Source organism: Haematobia irritans, chromosome 2, assembly GCF_050003625.1.
Source record: "Haematobia irritans isolate KBUSLIRL chromosome 2, ASM5000362v1, whole genome shotgun sequence".
NCBI classification, from domain to species: Eukaryota; Metazoa; Arthropoda; class Insecta; order Diptera; family Muscidae; genus Haematobia; species Haematobia irritans.
In genome coordinates, this window is record NC_134398.1 from 220,116,422 (window position 1) to 220,131,593 (window position 15,172).

The 15,172-nt window shown below is 34.6% G+C and overlaps 2 protein-coding genes across 4 annotated transcripts in view; one reads left to right on the forward strand and one right to left on the reverse strand.

Moving 5' to 3' along the window:
- The window catches only part of Rab3GAP1 (RAB3 GTPase activating protein subunit 1), a 109,185-nt gene that overhangs the window by 25,291 nt on the left and 68,722 nt on the right, over window positions 1–15,172 (forward strand). The gene's annotated exons all lie outside the window — the stretch shown is intronic.
- The window catches only part of haf (leucine-rich repeat and fibronectin type-III domain-containing protein hattifattener), a 481,095-nt gene that overhangs the window by 10,019 nt on the left and 455,904 nt on the right, over window positions 1–15,172 (reverse strand). For all 3 annotated transcript variants that reach the window (XR_012719793.1, XM_075297480.1, XM_075297482.1), the window contains exons 7-11: window positions 12,844–13,794; window positions 12,384–12,782; window positions 11,585–12,267; window positions 8,065–8,203; window positions 64–188 (exon numbers count right to left, since the gene is read on the reverse strand). Coding sequence is in view for 2 of the 3 variants with exons in the window: in XM_075297480.1 (XP_075153595.1) it covers window positions 64–188; window positions 8,065–8,203; window positions 11,585–12,267; window positions 12,384–12,782; window positions 12,844–13,794 (2,297 nt within the window). In the remaining variant the exon portion in view is untranslated. The remainder of the gene's footprint in view (window positions 1–63; window positions 189–8,064; window positions 8,204–11,584; window positions 12,268–12,383; window positions 12,783–12,843; window positions 13,795–15,172) is intronic.

Sequence of the window (15,172 nt, forward strand, 5' to 3'; positions counted from 1 at the left end):
TAAGCATATTTTTTTACTTCTAAAAAATCATTACCATAATTTTTTTTTACACTAGACACTTACCTGGGCTTTGCTAATTTGCCTGGCATTCCTGAGAAATGGCTACGCATATCATCTTGATTATCCATGGGATAGACACGTGGTCTGGGTATGGACCGGCCACTGTAAGCGGATACTTGATCCCATTCCTGAAAAAAAAAGAATAATATATAATCAATATAGACACTTAATGACATTTTTTCTGTGTTCAGAGTCCTTTCAAAGTCTTTTCTGGTTTCAAGATTTCACGCCAGAGACCCCATTGGAAGACGGATTTTTACATGTTCCATGAAAATATCAAAAAATAGATGGACAGACGGACGAACACACAGTGGTTCTATTCTAATTTTGTAACTTTTGAATGTATAAAGATCTGAACATAATGCTTTTTTTTTGAAAATTGAAGCTTGTGGTTTGTGGGTCCCTAGTGAAGAACCATTTTTGGGCGGATTCTTGTTTTTGTATACCCTCCACATAGGGTGGGGGGTATATTAACTTTGTCATTCCGTTTGTAACACATCGAAATATTGCTCTAAGACCCCATATATTCTGGATCGTGGTGAAATTCTGAGTCGATCTAAGTATGTCCGTCCGTCCGTCTGTTGAAATCACGCTAACTTCCAAACGAAACAAGCTATCGACTTGAAACTTGGCATAAGTATTTGTTATTGATGTAGGTCGTATGGTATTGCAAATGGGCCATATCGGACCACTTTTACGTATAGCCCCCAAATAAACCGATCCCCCGATTTGACCTCCGGAGCCTCTTGGAAGAGCAAAATTCAGCCGATCCGGTTGAAATTTGGTACGTGGTGTTAGTATATGGTCTCTAACAACCATGTAAAAATTGGTCCATATCGGTCCATAATTATATATAGACCCCATATAAACCGATCCCCAGATTTGAACTCCGGAGCCTCTTGGAAGAGCAAATTTCATTCGATCCGGTTGAAATTTGGTACGTGGTGTTAGTAACAACCATATAAAAACCATAACAATAATATAAAAATTGGTCCATATCGGTTCATAATTATATATAGACCCCATATAAACCGATCCTCAGATTTGAACTCTGGAGCCTCTTGGAAGAGCAAATTTCATCCGATCCGGTTGAAATTTGGTACGTGGTGTTAGTATATGGTCTCTAACAACCATATAAAATTTGGTCCATATAGCCCCCCATATAAACCGGTCTCCAGATTTGACATCCGGAACCACTTTGAGGTGCAAAATTCATCCGATTAGGTTAGGTTAGGTTAGGTGGCAGCCCGATGTATCAGGCTCACTTAGACTATTCAGTCCATTGTGATACCACATTGGTGAACTTCTCTCTTATCACTGAGTGCTGCCCGATTCCATGTTAAGCTCAATGACAAGGGACCTCCTTTTTATAGCCGAGTCCGAACGGCGTTCCACATTGCAGTGAAACCACTTAGAGAAGTTTTGAGACCCTCAGAAATGTTACCAGCATTACTGAGGTGGGATAATCCACCGCTGAAAAACTTTTTGGTGTTCGGTCGAAGCAGGAATCGAACCCACGACCTTGTGTATGCAAGGCGGGCATGCTAACCATTGCACCACGGTGGCTCCCATCCGATTAGGTTGAAATTTGGTACATTGCGCTAGTAAATGGCCGCTAACAGCCATGCAAAAATTGGTCCATATCGGTCCATAATTATATATAGCCCCCATATAAAACGGTCTCCAGATTTGACATTGGGAACCTCTTGGAGGTGCACAATGCATCCGATTCGGTTGAAATTTGGTACATTGGTCCATATCGGTCTATAATTATATATAGCTAATGGCCAATCACACAAAAATTGTTCCATATCGCCAAAAATAATCTACCAAAATTTTATTTCTATAGAAAATTTTGTCAAAATTTTATTTCTATGGAAAATTTTATCAAAATTTTTTTCTATAGAAAATGTTGTCAAAATTTTATTTCTGTAGAAAAATTATAGAAATTTTTGTCAAAATTTTATTCCTACAGAAAATTTATATCGCAAAAAAGAGAATAAAAATTCCATAAATGAGATCTGTATCCTCATTTTATTGATCATAGATCTAAAGCTACATAGGTCCCTAAAATATGTTTTTATTTTAAAGAAGCCGCATCTTTGGCTCGGAATAAATACCAAAATCCTTAAGCCAAGGTCGAAATCTTTGGAACCAAGTATACTTTTATTATTATTATAAAATATTCCTGCTTCATGCGACGAATTCCTGTCACTCTGATGAATGTAACTCACATACAATTTCACGTAGGACATTGTGCTGGTATATCCCAGCCTTTGACGTATTAAACTAATTAGCTAACAATTCGATGTAGCGATGCGTCCTGGCCATGACATTGAAAAAATGTTTTCCAACATGCTGGGTATTTATCATCAGCCATTGACTACAGCCATTTTTGTATCACACAGTTAAGGGCTATTCGCAATACCAAGCGTTGTCTACCATCATCATCAGTTGTGGAAGGCGTAACTTTGTAATTAACATTATTTCACGTAGCTTCAAAATAGCTTTTCTTACTTTAATAAATGATTTTGGTGCAGCATTGAATGCCATGAAATATTAAGCCTCTAGGATCCCCAGCGCATTGGAATATCCACGTGATGTTCCTTCATAATCAATGTTTGCTGTTCGTTTTGTCTGCTGTAGAAAGGAAAACTGATTGCATTGTTATGTTTAACTGGTTCTACATTGGATGCCGTTTTTTGCTGCTACACTTGGAGGTTTTATAATGAAGCATCAAGAGTCTCCCTTTGAAGTCTCATACATGCTTATGTACATTTGGTAGTTTTTAGACAGATGTGTTTTTACGCTATTTTAGTATTCTGTATCTGTTGTCTGTCCGTCTTCGTATTCAACCAATGTAAGTTCTTTTCGTTCACAGTGATTTCGGATATGATGATCATAAATCTGTTTTACTACCTTTCCGTGTAGCTGTTCTGTGTTCTTTAAACAAAACAGCAGTGATGCACTGTGGTCTTGCAGTTAGAGATATGTGCAAGGAATTTAGTGGTCGATTTTATAAGCTTTCAAAAGATCCTTTATTCCGTTTTTTTATGTTGGAAATAGAAGTACCCATATGTAATAGGTACTTTTAGTTAATGTGGTATCTCACAATGGACTGAATGGTCTAAGTGAGCCTGCCACTTTAACATAACCTAACCTAAATTGGATATTTATTACAGGTCAAATTAACTTCTCACTTATCGAAGAATGTTGTCTTAATAATACGGAAACTGATATATGCGGAATGGCGTATGTGCACTATATGTCACACATCGTATAGAAACTTTCAAACACTTGGTAATTGGTGAGTATAGAAAAACGCCAGTTCCAAAACTAAGTTGGGGTTTTGGCATGAAAGAGAATAAATGATATATTAAAAGTGGACATTCCAACAATTGCCTCACGGTAGCTTTCATATTTGATTCTATACTTTTCGGAATTCTTCCCGTTAGACTCACAGTTTTCTCGTACTCTTTCCGTTCTTTCTACCTTAAATCAATTTTGTATTCTCACTTTTTTCTAGCCTTTCACTACTGTAGCCTTTTGTTCTATTATCGTCTATTCAATCTTCCGATCTACATCTCTTCATTTCTACTCCGTTTGACATATTTTGTATGCGACCTCATTTTGGGTCAGTTTAATGCTTTGATTACACCACATTTAGGTTCCTTTATTAAGTTATATTCTTCTGTCTTACGTCCATAGTAGGTTAGGTTAGGTTAGGTTAGGTTATGTGGCAGCCCGATGTATCAGGCTCACTTAGACTATTCAGTCCATTGTGATACCACAGTGGTGAACTTCTCCCTTATCACTGAGTGCTGCCCGATTCCATGTTAAGCTCAATGACAAGGGACCTCCTTTTTATAGCCGAGTCCGAACGGCGTTCCACATTCCAGTGAAACCACTTAGAGAAGCTTTGAAACCCTCAGAAATGTCACCAGCATTACTGAGGTGGGATAATCCACCGCTGAAAAACTTTTTGGTGTTCGGTCGTAGCAGGAATCGAACCCACGACCTTGTGTATGCAAGGTGGGCATGCTAACCATTGCACCACGGTGGCTCCCATAGTATCCCTGCCATTTTTTCCCATTTTTTCCACGGTTCCACTTGGAGCACATCGAAATATTGTTGTAAGACCCCATAAAGTATATATCTTCTGGGTCGTGGTGAAATTCTGAGTCGATCTAAGCATGTCCGTCCGTCCGTCTGTTGAAATCACGCTAACTTCCGAACGAAACAAGCTATCGCCTTGAAACTTGGCATAAGTAGTTGTCATTGATGTAGGTCGAATAGTATTGGGGGGCCACTTTTACGTATAGCCCCCATACAAACCGTTTCCCAGATTTGACCTCCGGAGCATCTTGGAAGAGCAAAATTCATCCGATCCGGTTGAAATTTGGTACGTGGTTTTAGTATATGGTCTCTAACAACCATGCAAAAATTGGTCCCTATCGGTCCATAATTGTATATAACCCCCATATAAAACGATCCCCAGATTTGACCTCCGGAACCTCTTGGAGGAGCAAAATTCATACGATTCGTTTGAAATTTTGTACGTGGTGTAAATATAGGGTGTCTAACAACCATGCAAAAATTGGTCCATATTGGTCAATAAATAAATATATATATATACACCCCATATAAACCGATCCCAAGATTTGACCTCCGGAGCATCTTACGAGTAGAATAGCAAAATTCACCCGAGAAGGTTGAAATTTGGTACGTGGTTTTAGTATATGGTCTCTAACAACCATGTAAAAATCGTTCCACATCGGTCCATAATTATAAAGGGTGATTTGTTAAGAGCTTGATAACTTTTTTAAAAAAAAAACGCCTAAAATTTGCAAAATCTCATCGGTTCTTTATTTGAAACGTTAGATTGGTCCATGACATTTACTTTTTGAAGATAATTTCATTTAAATGTTGACCGCGGCTGCGTCTTAGGTGGTCCATTCGGAAAGTCCAATTTTGGGCAACTTTTTCGAGCATTTCGGCCGGAATAGCCCGAATTTCTTCGGAAATGTTGTCTTCCAAAGCTGGAATAGTTGCTGGCTTATTTCTGTAGACTTTAGACTTGACGTAGCCCCACAAAAAATAGTCTAAAGGCGTCAAATCGCATGATCTTGGTGGCCAACTTACCGGTCCATTTCTTGAGATGAATTGTTCTCCGAAGTTTTCCCTCAAAATGGCCATAGAATCGCGAGCTGTGTGGCATGTAGCGCCATCTTGTTGAAACCACATGTCAACCAAGTTCAGTTCTTCCATTTTTGGCAACAAAAAGTTTGTTAGCATCGAACGATAGCGATCGCCATTCACCGTAACGTTGCGTCCAACAGCATCTTTGAAAAAATACGGTCCAATGATTCCACCAGCGTACAAACCACACCAAACAGTGCATTTTTCGGGATGCATGGGCAGTTCTTGAACGGCTTCTGGTTGCTCTTCACTCCAAATGCGGCAATTTTGCTTATTTACGTAGCCATTCAACCAGAAATGAGCCTCATCGCTGAACAAAATTTGTCGATAAAAAAGCGGATTTTCTGCCAACTTTTCTAGGGCCCATTCACTGAAAATTCGACGTTGTGGCAGATCGTTCGGCTTCAGTTCTTGCACGAGCTGTATTTTATACGGTTTTACACCAAGATCTTTGCGTAAAATCTTCCATGTGGTCGAATAACACAAACCCAATTGCTGCGAACGGCGACGAATCGACATTTCACGGTCTTCAGCAACACTCTCAGAAACAGACGCAATATTCTCTTCTGTACGCACTGTACGCATTCGTGTGGTTGGTTTAATGTCCAATAAAGTAAACTGAGTGCGAAACTTGGTCACAATCGCATTAATTGTTTGCTCACTTGGTCGATTATGTAGACCATAAATCGGACGTAAAGCGCGAAACACATTTCGAACCGAACACTGATTTTGGTAATAAAATTCAATGATTTGCAAGCGTTGCTCGTTAGTAAGTCTATTCATGATGAAATGTCAAAGCATACTGAGCATCTTTCTCTTTGACACCATGTCTGAAATCCCACGTGATCTGTCAAATACTAATGCATGAAAATCCTAACCTCAAAAGAATCACCCTTTATATATATATAGCCCCCAAATAAATCCATCCCTCCGGAACCTCTTGAAGGAGCAAAATTCATGCGATTCGGTTGAAATTTGGTATATTGTGCTAGAATATGCCGCTAACAACCATGCCAAAATGGGTCCATATCGGTCTATAGTTATAGTTACATATAGTTATATATAGCCGATCCCCAATCACACAAAAATTGGTCCATATCGGTTCATAATCATGGTTGCCACTCGAGCCGAAAATAAACCCCCAAAATTTTATTTCTATAGAAAATTTTGTCAAAATTGTATTTCTATAGAAAATTTTGTCAAAATTGTATTTCTATAGAAAATTTTCTCAAAATTTTATTTCTATAGAAAATTTTCTCAAAATTTTATTTCTATAGAAAATTTTGGTAAAAATTTTATTTCTATAGAAAATTTTTGTCAAAATTTTATTTCTATAGAACATTTTGGTCAAAATTTTATTTCTATAGAAAATTTTGTCAAAATTTTATTTCTATAGAAAATTTTGTCAAAATTTTATTTCTATAGAAAATTTTTTCTAACGTAATGGCAAGATGCCAAATCTGGCCAAAACAGTACGGAACAACCGTTTATTCAAACACTCTTTCACGTAAATTTCTTGGTTGACAGTCCCGGAAGCTATGAAAATGCTGCTTTTCAAGCCACAGGTACAGATGGCTTTCCAAACCAGATATTTCTTGGCGAACTTTGACAGTTTTATGTGCTTGAAAATATCTGCTACCTTTCCCTTTCCTTTTGGTGTATAAAACTCCTGTCCCCAAAGCTGCTTGTAGTCGGCTTTGACGTAGGTTTCGTCGTCCATTACCACGCAGTCATACTTCGTCAGCATCGTCGTGTACAGCCTCCGGGATCGCGCTTTGGCCGTCGTATTTTGTTTATCATCGCGATTTGGAGTCACTAACTGCTTGTAAGTCGATAGTCCGGCTCGTTTTTTGGCTCGATGCACGGTTGTAGACGGTACACCCAGCTTATTTGTGGCACCTCGGAGAGAGAGGTTAGGGTTTCGCTTGAACCTACCGGCAACTCTCTTTGTCGTTTCAGCGGCTTCCGGTTTTCGATTTCCCCCCGATCCAGACTTCCTGGCTGTCGACAAACGTTCCCCAAACACTTTAATTACATTTGTGACGGTTGATTTGGCAACTTTTAGCGATTTTGCCAGCTTTGCGTGCGAGTAGCTCGGATTTTCGCGATGCGCGAGCAAAATTTTGCATATGCTGCTCTTCTTGCTTGGACGGCATTTTGACAACTGAAGAGTGAATTCCAAAATCAAAATAGGAGCAACATTCTACACACACACCTTCAAAATGAGGGGTGTTCAGGTTTTTTAAATGCAAAATTGAAAGAAATACGTCAAGTTTATATTGACCAAATTTTGACCGTATCACTCTTTAATTCGACTGTGGTCTTTAGTAGAAGTTTCTACGGCCGTATATACTTGTTTTTCTCCTATTCCCAGACAATTATTCTTTTTGATCTTCCACAAAATCTCTTTTGTCCAATGTGTTTAAACTGTACTTTTAGCATTCTATTATTCGTTCATTGCTAAAAAAAATATATCTTTCGTTCGCACTATTCTTCCGTACTTTATTTTTATTTATTTCTCTTATTTCCCTCCTGGATCATTACTTATGATTATTTTGTTATGCTATTCTGATCTATGTTTGGTTCTTCCAACCAGATATGCTCAATCTTCACTTTATATTTCCTCACTCTTATTTTTACTCCCTTTAAAACACTGTCCTAGTGACCAATGCTACCATAAAAAAAATTACTTTCATGTGTTTTTAAGTTTCCATTACAAATGTCCGTGCATTCATCTATGAATGTCTGTGTATTTATTTTTACATTTTTATATATATGTGTGAGTATCTTTAGAGAAGCGCTTACCTTGTGATTATTGAATGCCGAAAGCGTTGCTATTGAGCCAAGTGGTCCAGGTGAACCAGCTGGACCACAACAATTTACGGGCAATCCTCCAATTGGCAATGGACTCTTTTGTTGCGATGTTTGCATTTTGCGAGAGCGTCTATTATTCGTTTGATATGGACATTTGGTTATTTGCCATTTCACGAAGACATCACAGCCAAGACAAACCAGCCATAGCCAAAGATAAACCAGATGATATATTCCAACACCAACACCATCATCGTCAGCCAAACGCCAAGTGTCATCATCATCATCCGTACCAGAGCATGCAAGGAAAGAAAGGAACAATAAACAATTGCCTTAGATTAGTTCAATTGTAACAAGAAAAGTATAACGTTTATCATCTCGGTAAGATTCTGTTTATGGGCTCGCCATCCATCTGGCCCATTTGGTAATGTGTGTGTGTGGGCATGTTTGTGCGACCAAAAACGTACTAAGAATCCTTAGTATATGGCCAAAAATTCCATGACCATATTTTCAATGTTACTGGCTCTGCCTACGCCGCCAATAAATGTAACCTAAATCATGCTAATCTATGCTCAATAAATTTTCTTACTTTTTTCGTTTTTTTTTTTTTGGTTTTGGCCCTTTACTAGGGTTTCTTGGGATTGGATCAAATACCAATGATTAAAGTTGCCTATATTTATGTTGCAGATCTCGTTTGTGGTCAATAGATTCCTGGTAAGATATTGGCATCAGACTTTGTTGAATTTTTAAACGAATGGAAATACATTTTTAAAACTCCGCCCTTGGGTAGTTTTTTTTTTTATTTTTGGTATTCCAGCATATTTCTAATTTATGTTGGAAAGATGTTAGATATATCGTTATAAGTTATATACAGTGAGTGTCAAAAGAAAGTATACAAAGGTGAAGTTTTAAACAAGTTATTTCACTGCGTTAATTTTTTTATTAATGATTTTTAAATTTAAATACTCTTGTCGTAAATATGTCGAATAGTGGCAGATAACTTTTGGACAATTTGGACCATTGTCCAAGGACTTGCCCATTGCAGAATCTCTCTCTCTCTCTCTCTCTTGCATTCTCTGCTACTCATACATAAACAACATAAATATGCTAAAAAAAGAAGCTCTATTTGTTGTTCTACAGTCTACATCATAACCAGATCGCTGTGGGGTATTCGATCTAAACTGTGATTGAACCCATGACCTGTTGTATGCAGGGCCGGCATGCTAACCACCATTGTAAATGCTTATGTATGCCTTATTTTGACGCTAACTGTAGGAAATTACCTTTAACCCCCATTTTTATGAAGCTCGGTTAGTACTACGTTAGCTAACTTACTTTTAAACCGATCTATGGACATATTTGTCATCTTGTCTATACATTCTATGTGCCAGTTAGGAGCTTGAATGCTAGAAATTTTTCAGTTAAAGTTAACTGGAGAAAAGATATTTGCAATTTACTTTATGTTAATTGGCAGTCAAAGCCTATCGGAACTACATGAAAATGGTCGTAATTATTTTTTGTTTTATTTTAGTTTATTATTATTTTATTCGGACCAAATGGAACTTCGTTGATTTTGGTCCATTTTCGTCAAATCGGTAATTTTTTAAAAATTTTCTATAGATATAAAATTTTGACAAAATTGTCTGAAGAAAAAACGTTTTTATAGAAATATAATTTTAACAAAATTTTCTATAGAAATAAAATTTTGACGAAATTTTTTATAGAATTAAAATTTTGGCTAAATTTTCTATAGAAATAAAATTTTGACAAAATTTTCTATAGAAATAAAATTTTGACGAAATTTTTCATAGAAATAAAATTTTGACGAAATTTTCCATAGAAATAGAACATTGACTAAATTTTTTTTAGAAATAAAATGTTGAAAAAATTTTCTATAGGAATAAAATTATACAAAACTTTAGTTTAGGTAGAAAATTTTGTAAAAAATTTATATAGAAATAAAATTTTGACAAAAATTTCTGTAGAAATAAAATTTTGACAAAAATTTCTGTAGAAATAAAATTTTGACAAAATTTTCTATAGAAATAAAATTTTGACAAAATTTTCTATAGACATGAAATTTTGACAAAATTCCCTACGGGAAATGGAACAACTTGGTGTGTATGGACCGGTCCCAGTTCAGGTCAAAATGTATGGAAGGGACCGGTCACTTTAACATGGGTTTGTTCATTTCTATAGAAATAAAATTATGACGAAATTTTCTATAGAATTAAAATTTTGACAAATTTTTCTATAGAATTAAAATTTTAACAAAATTTTCTATAGAAATAAAATTTTGACAAAATTTTCTATAGAAATAAAATGTTGACAAAATTTTCTATAGAAATAAAATTTTGAAAAAAATTTTCTATAGAAATAAAATTTTGACAAAATTGTCTATAGAAATAAAATTTTGACAACATTTTCTTTAGAACAAAAATTTCTACAGAAATAACATTTTGCAAAATTTTCTATAGGTAGAAAATTTTGTAAAAACTTTCTATAGAAATAAAATTTTGACAATATTTTCTATAGAAATAAAATTTTGAAAAAATTTTCTATAGAAATAAAATTTTTACAAAATTTTCTATAGAAATAAAATTTTTACAACATTTTCTATAGAATTAAAATTTTGACAAAATTTTCTATAGAAATAAAATTTTGACAACATTTTCTTTAGAACAAATATTTCTACAGAAATAACATTTTGACAAAATTTTCTATAGAAATAGAATTTTTACAACATTTTCTATTGAAATAAAATTTTTGAAATTTTTGTAACTTTTAAATGATATTCCAATCTAATTTTAGAAAAATGTTGGACCAAAATAAAAATTCATTGTGGCTGATCCTAATACTTTTACTTACTCATATCGTATTGAATATGAGAGAGCAAACATTCTATCGATCAATTTACTCAACACTCCCAACGTATTCCACTACCTTTAATTGCATATATCCAATTGCAGAGAATGTGCGAGAGAGAGAGTTTTTGGGGATATCAGAGATAGATCCATACATAAACAGCAAAAATATACCAAAGAAAAATTATGCCTATATGCTCTGTGAACATAACATGATCGCTGTGTTTGGTGGAAACTGAGTTTGAATCTCACTGTAGTTATAAATTTGTCGATGAATCGTGCATTTGCGATTGAACCATAATTGGAGAAATGGAAAATACCATCAAATATTTTTTTTATCTTAATTTAGTTTATTTTATTTTGTTTTAATTTAATTTTATTTTAAATTTAACACTAATTTGATATTAAAAATTACTCAATTTTTTTAGTAATTCTTTAAAGCAATTTGAAGTCATCTAAATGCTTCCATAAATTTCTTTGTGCCATTCAATCAAACCTGCCCGCATCCCACTATCCAATTCTCACTATTAAACTTCTTTTTGTTTAACAATTTTAAAATTTTATATTTCCCTCAAAGAAAACAAAAAAAAAACACGAAAATGGCCTTGATTCATTTTTGAGTAGGCAATAAAAATTGTTGTTTATCTCACCTGCTTGCTGCTATAAAAACAATCACAGCCACAATAATTGTACCACAAATGGCCGCACTGGCCGCTATCGTTATCTTGTCCATATTCGATGTTTGTGATGCTACAGTGCGTACCTCACGGCACTGTTGATAGGGCACAGTTTCGGGCGTTACATGCAATTCCTCCAGCGATATCACACAGACAATAATGCATTCCTGGGCTGGGACATTTTTTATTTTAAACTCACGTTCGCTTGCCTCCAAGGGTGGACCCTGCTTGAATGATTTCTCACCGAAGAGACGATAGACAACACGGAAACCAAGAATGTTGGCCGTGTCCGAGTCCCATTGAATGATAACCGAACTATCTTGGCGGAAGGCATTTTTCACTTGAACCTCATTGGAGTCATCAATGCGTGTTCCCCTTTGGGGTGGGAAACCCAATACAAGGGGTGGTCGTTGTTGTTTGTGTGGTGTACCATTAAGGCTAGTACCTCCGCCATTGGATCCGCTTGTATTTTGGCGCCATGAGGGTGATTGCTTGTTGGTGTTAGACTGTGTTTGTGTTATGGTTGTGGGTGAGGCAGAACCTATACCCGATGTTGATTGATGTGTTGGTTGTATGGGTTGTTGGCCCGCATTGGGTGTCTCAATGGATGATGATGAAGAATGAGCTGATGGTGTTGATGCTGTGGTTGCCTTTGTCTGTAAATGAAATAAACAATTTAAGAGATAAAGGATTAAAGTTTCCATTGCCAGTTGTTGTTCCCTTTGCATGGAGATCGAAAAAGGGATTTTATTTAATTTTTCTCTTTACTTACGGTTGATGGTTTTATTGATTTTGTCCCGGCAGCAGTGGTGGTGGTGGTGGTAGTTGATGAAGATTCAGTGGGTGTTGGGCTAGATTGTGTATTACTCGATGCTGGTGAACTTCCTCCAGATGAGGGAGTAGCAGCTGTAGGAGTACTACTCACTGTAGTATCTGCTGTTTTGGAAGCACTACCTTGAGTATTATTGCCACTGGAAGGCACAGTCTTTGGTGCTAGGGATGGATTTTGACTACTCGATGGCAGTATATCATCTACACCAAATGGCAAATTTCCTAATTCCACATCGGTTTGACTACAGGTCAACTCATCTGGTTGTATGGAATAGAAACCACGATCGCGGAAACGTTGAGGACTACCACAAAATTGGGGATTACGTTCACGTGAAGTCACCTGGTGAAAGGAATGTAGAAAATAAGAAATGAAACTCTTCCCATCCATCCATTGAACCTACCTGCAAATCTCCTTTGCGTATCCACTCAGCTACCCATTTTAGTCTACAATCACAATGTAGGAAACGGCCACCCAACGATAACCCTCTAAGGGTCGCATTCAAATGCAGGAAAGCCTTTTCAGGTACTGTAGCCAAAGGATTACCATCTAAAGCTAACAATGTTATACTAGGATTACCCCGAAAAGCTGACTCTGGCAAATTGGTCAGCAAATTGAAACCAATATCCAAAACACGTAACTCCTTCAAGGCATGTACAGCACCCACCGGGAATTCGGCCAGCAAATTATTTAGCAAACTCAAAGAGCTCAAAGTCTTACGCACTCCAACAAAAGAGGATTCACCCAGATTTTGTATGAGATTACGTTCCAGATTTAATGCGGTTAAAGAATCTAAACCATCGAATGTCCTAATGCCTCCAGGGCCCGGCAATTCCTTAATTCCATTCAATGATAAATCCAAAAAGGCCAGACTTTTCAAACCCCTTATACTCTCGGGTACACGTCTTTGACGGCTACCTTTCAAATTTAAATTCTTCAAACTATTCTCCAGACCTTTGAAAGCTCCCACGGCCAGTGTTACATTATTGTCATTTAGCTTCAGTGTTGATAGGCGTCCCAAACCTTTAAATGCTTCATCTGCTATAGAACTTAAACGATTTTTCGATAAATCCAATAAATTGAGAAATTTTAATATTCTCAATGCTGATGAGGGAACTTCTTCCAGTAGGTTATCCTGAAGATTGAGGTTTTTCAAAACCTCCTCTTGCCCGTGAAAAGCTCCATTACTTATTTTCGATATTTTACAACTGGACAATTGGACATTGTATAAACTAAGATTGGCAAATATATCATCGGGCAAATCGCCCACTGTGGAATTATTGATGTATAATAAATCGATGGGTTTATTTTTGACATATTTATTTAAGGCCTCCAATAATGTGCGGAAGGGAACCTGAAAAGGAAAATGAATAGGAAAATAGATGAGAATAGAGCTCGGAACGCTACCAAAAATGGTAGATTGTTTACTGTTTGGTAGATTAATAGAATTTTTAGTCGTCTTGGTTACTTCAATTTTATATAAAAATTAAATTTTGATAAAATTTTCTATAGAAATAAAATTTTGACAAAATTTTCTACAAACATAAAATTTTGACAAAATTTTCTATAGAAATAAAATGTTTGCACAATTTTCTATAGAATAAAATTTTTGACAAAATTTTCTGTAGAAATAAAATTTTGAAAAAAATTTCTATAGAAATAAAATTTTGAAAAAAAAACAATCAAAAATTTTCTATATAAATAAAATTTTGGAAAAATGTTCTATAGAAATACAAACATTTTCTATAAAAATAAAATTTTAACAAAATTTTCTATAGAAATAAAATGCTGACAAAACTTTCTATAGAAATAAAAAATTTCCAAAATTTTCTATAGAAATAAAATTTGGACAAAATCTTCTGTAGAATAAAAATTTTGACAAAATTTTCTATAGAATAAAAATTTTGACAAAATTTTCTATAGAAATAAAATTGACAAAATTTTCTATAGAAATAAAATTTTGACAACATTTTCTATAGAAATAAAATTTTGACAAAATTTTCTATAGAAATACAAAATTTTCTATAGAAATAAAATTTTGACAAAATTTTCTATAGAAATAAAATTTTGACAAAATTTTTCTATAGAAATAAAATTTTGACAAAATTTTCTATAGAAATGAAATTTTGACAAAATTTTCTATAGAAATGAAATTTTGACAAAATTTTCTATAGAGATAAAATTTTGACAAAACTTTCTATAGAAATAAAATTTTGACAAAATAGAAATACAAACATTTTCTATAAAAATAAAATTTTGACAAAATTGTCTATAGAAATAAAATGCTGACAAAACTTTCTATAGAAATAAAAAATTTCCAAAATTTTCTATAGAAATTAAATTTTTACAAAATTTTCTATAGAAATAAAATTTTGACAAATTTTTATATAGAAATAAAATTTTGACAACATTTTCTATAGAAATAAAATTTTGACAAAATTTTCTATAGAAATACAAAATTTTCTATAGAAATGAAATTTTGACAAAATTTTCTATAGAAATAAAATTTGGACAAAATTTTCTATAGAAATAAAATTTTGACAACATTTTCTATAGAAATAAAATTTTGACAACATTTTCTATGGAAATAAAATTTTGACAAAATTTTCGATGGAAATAAAATTTTTATTTGAAAATTTTTTATTGAAATAAAATTGTGACAAAATTTTCCATAGAAATAAAATTGTGACAAAATTTTCCGTAGAAATAAAATTTTGACAACATTTTCTATA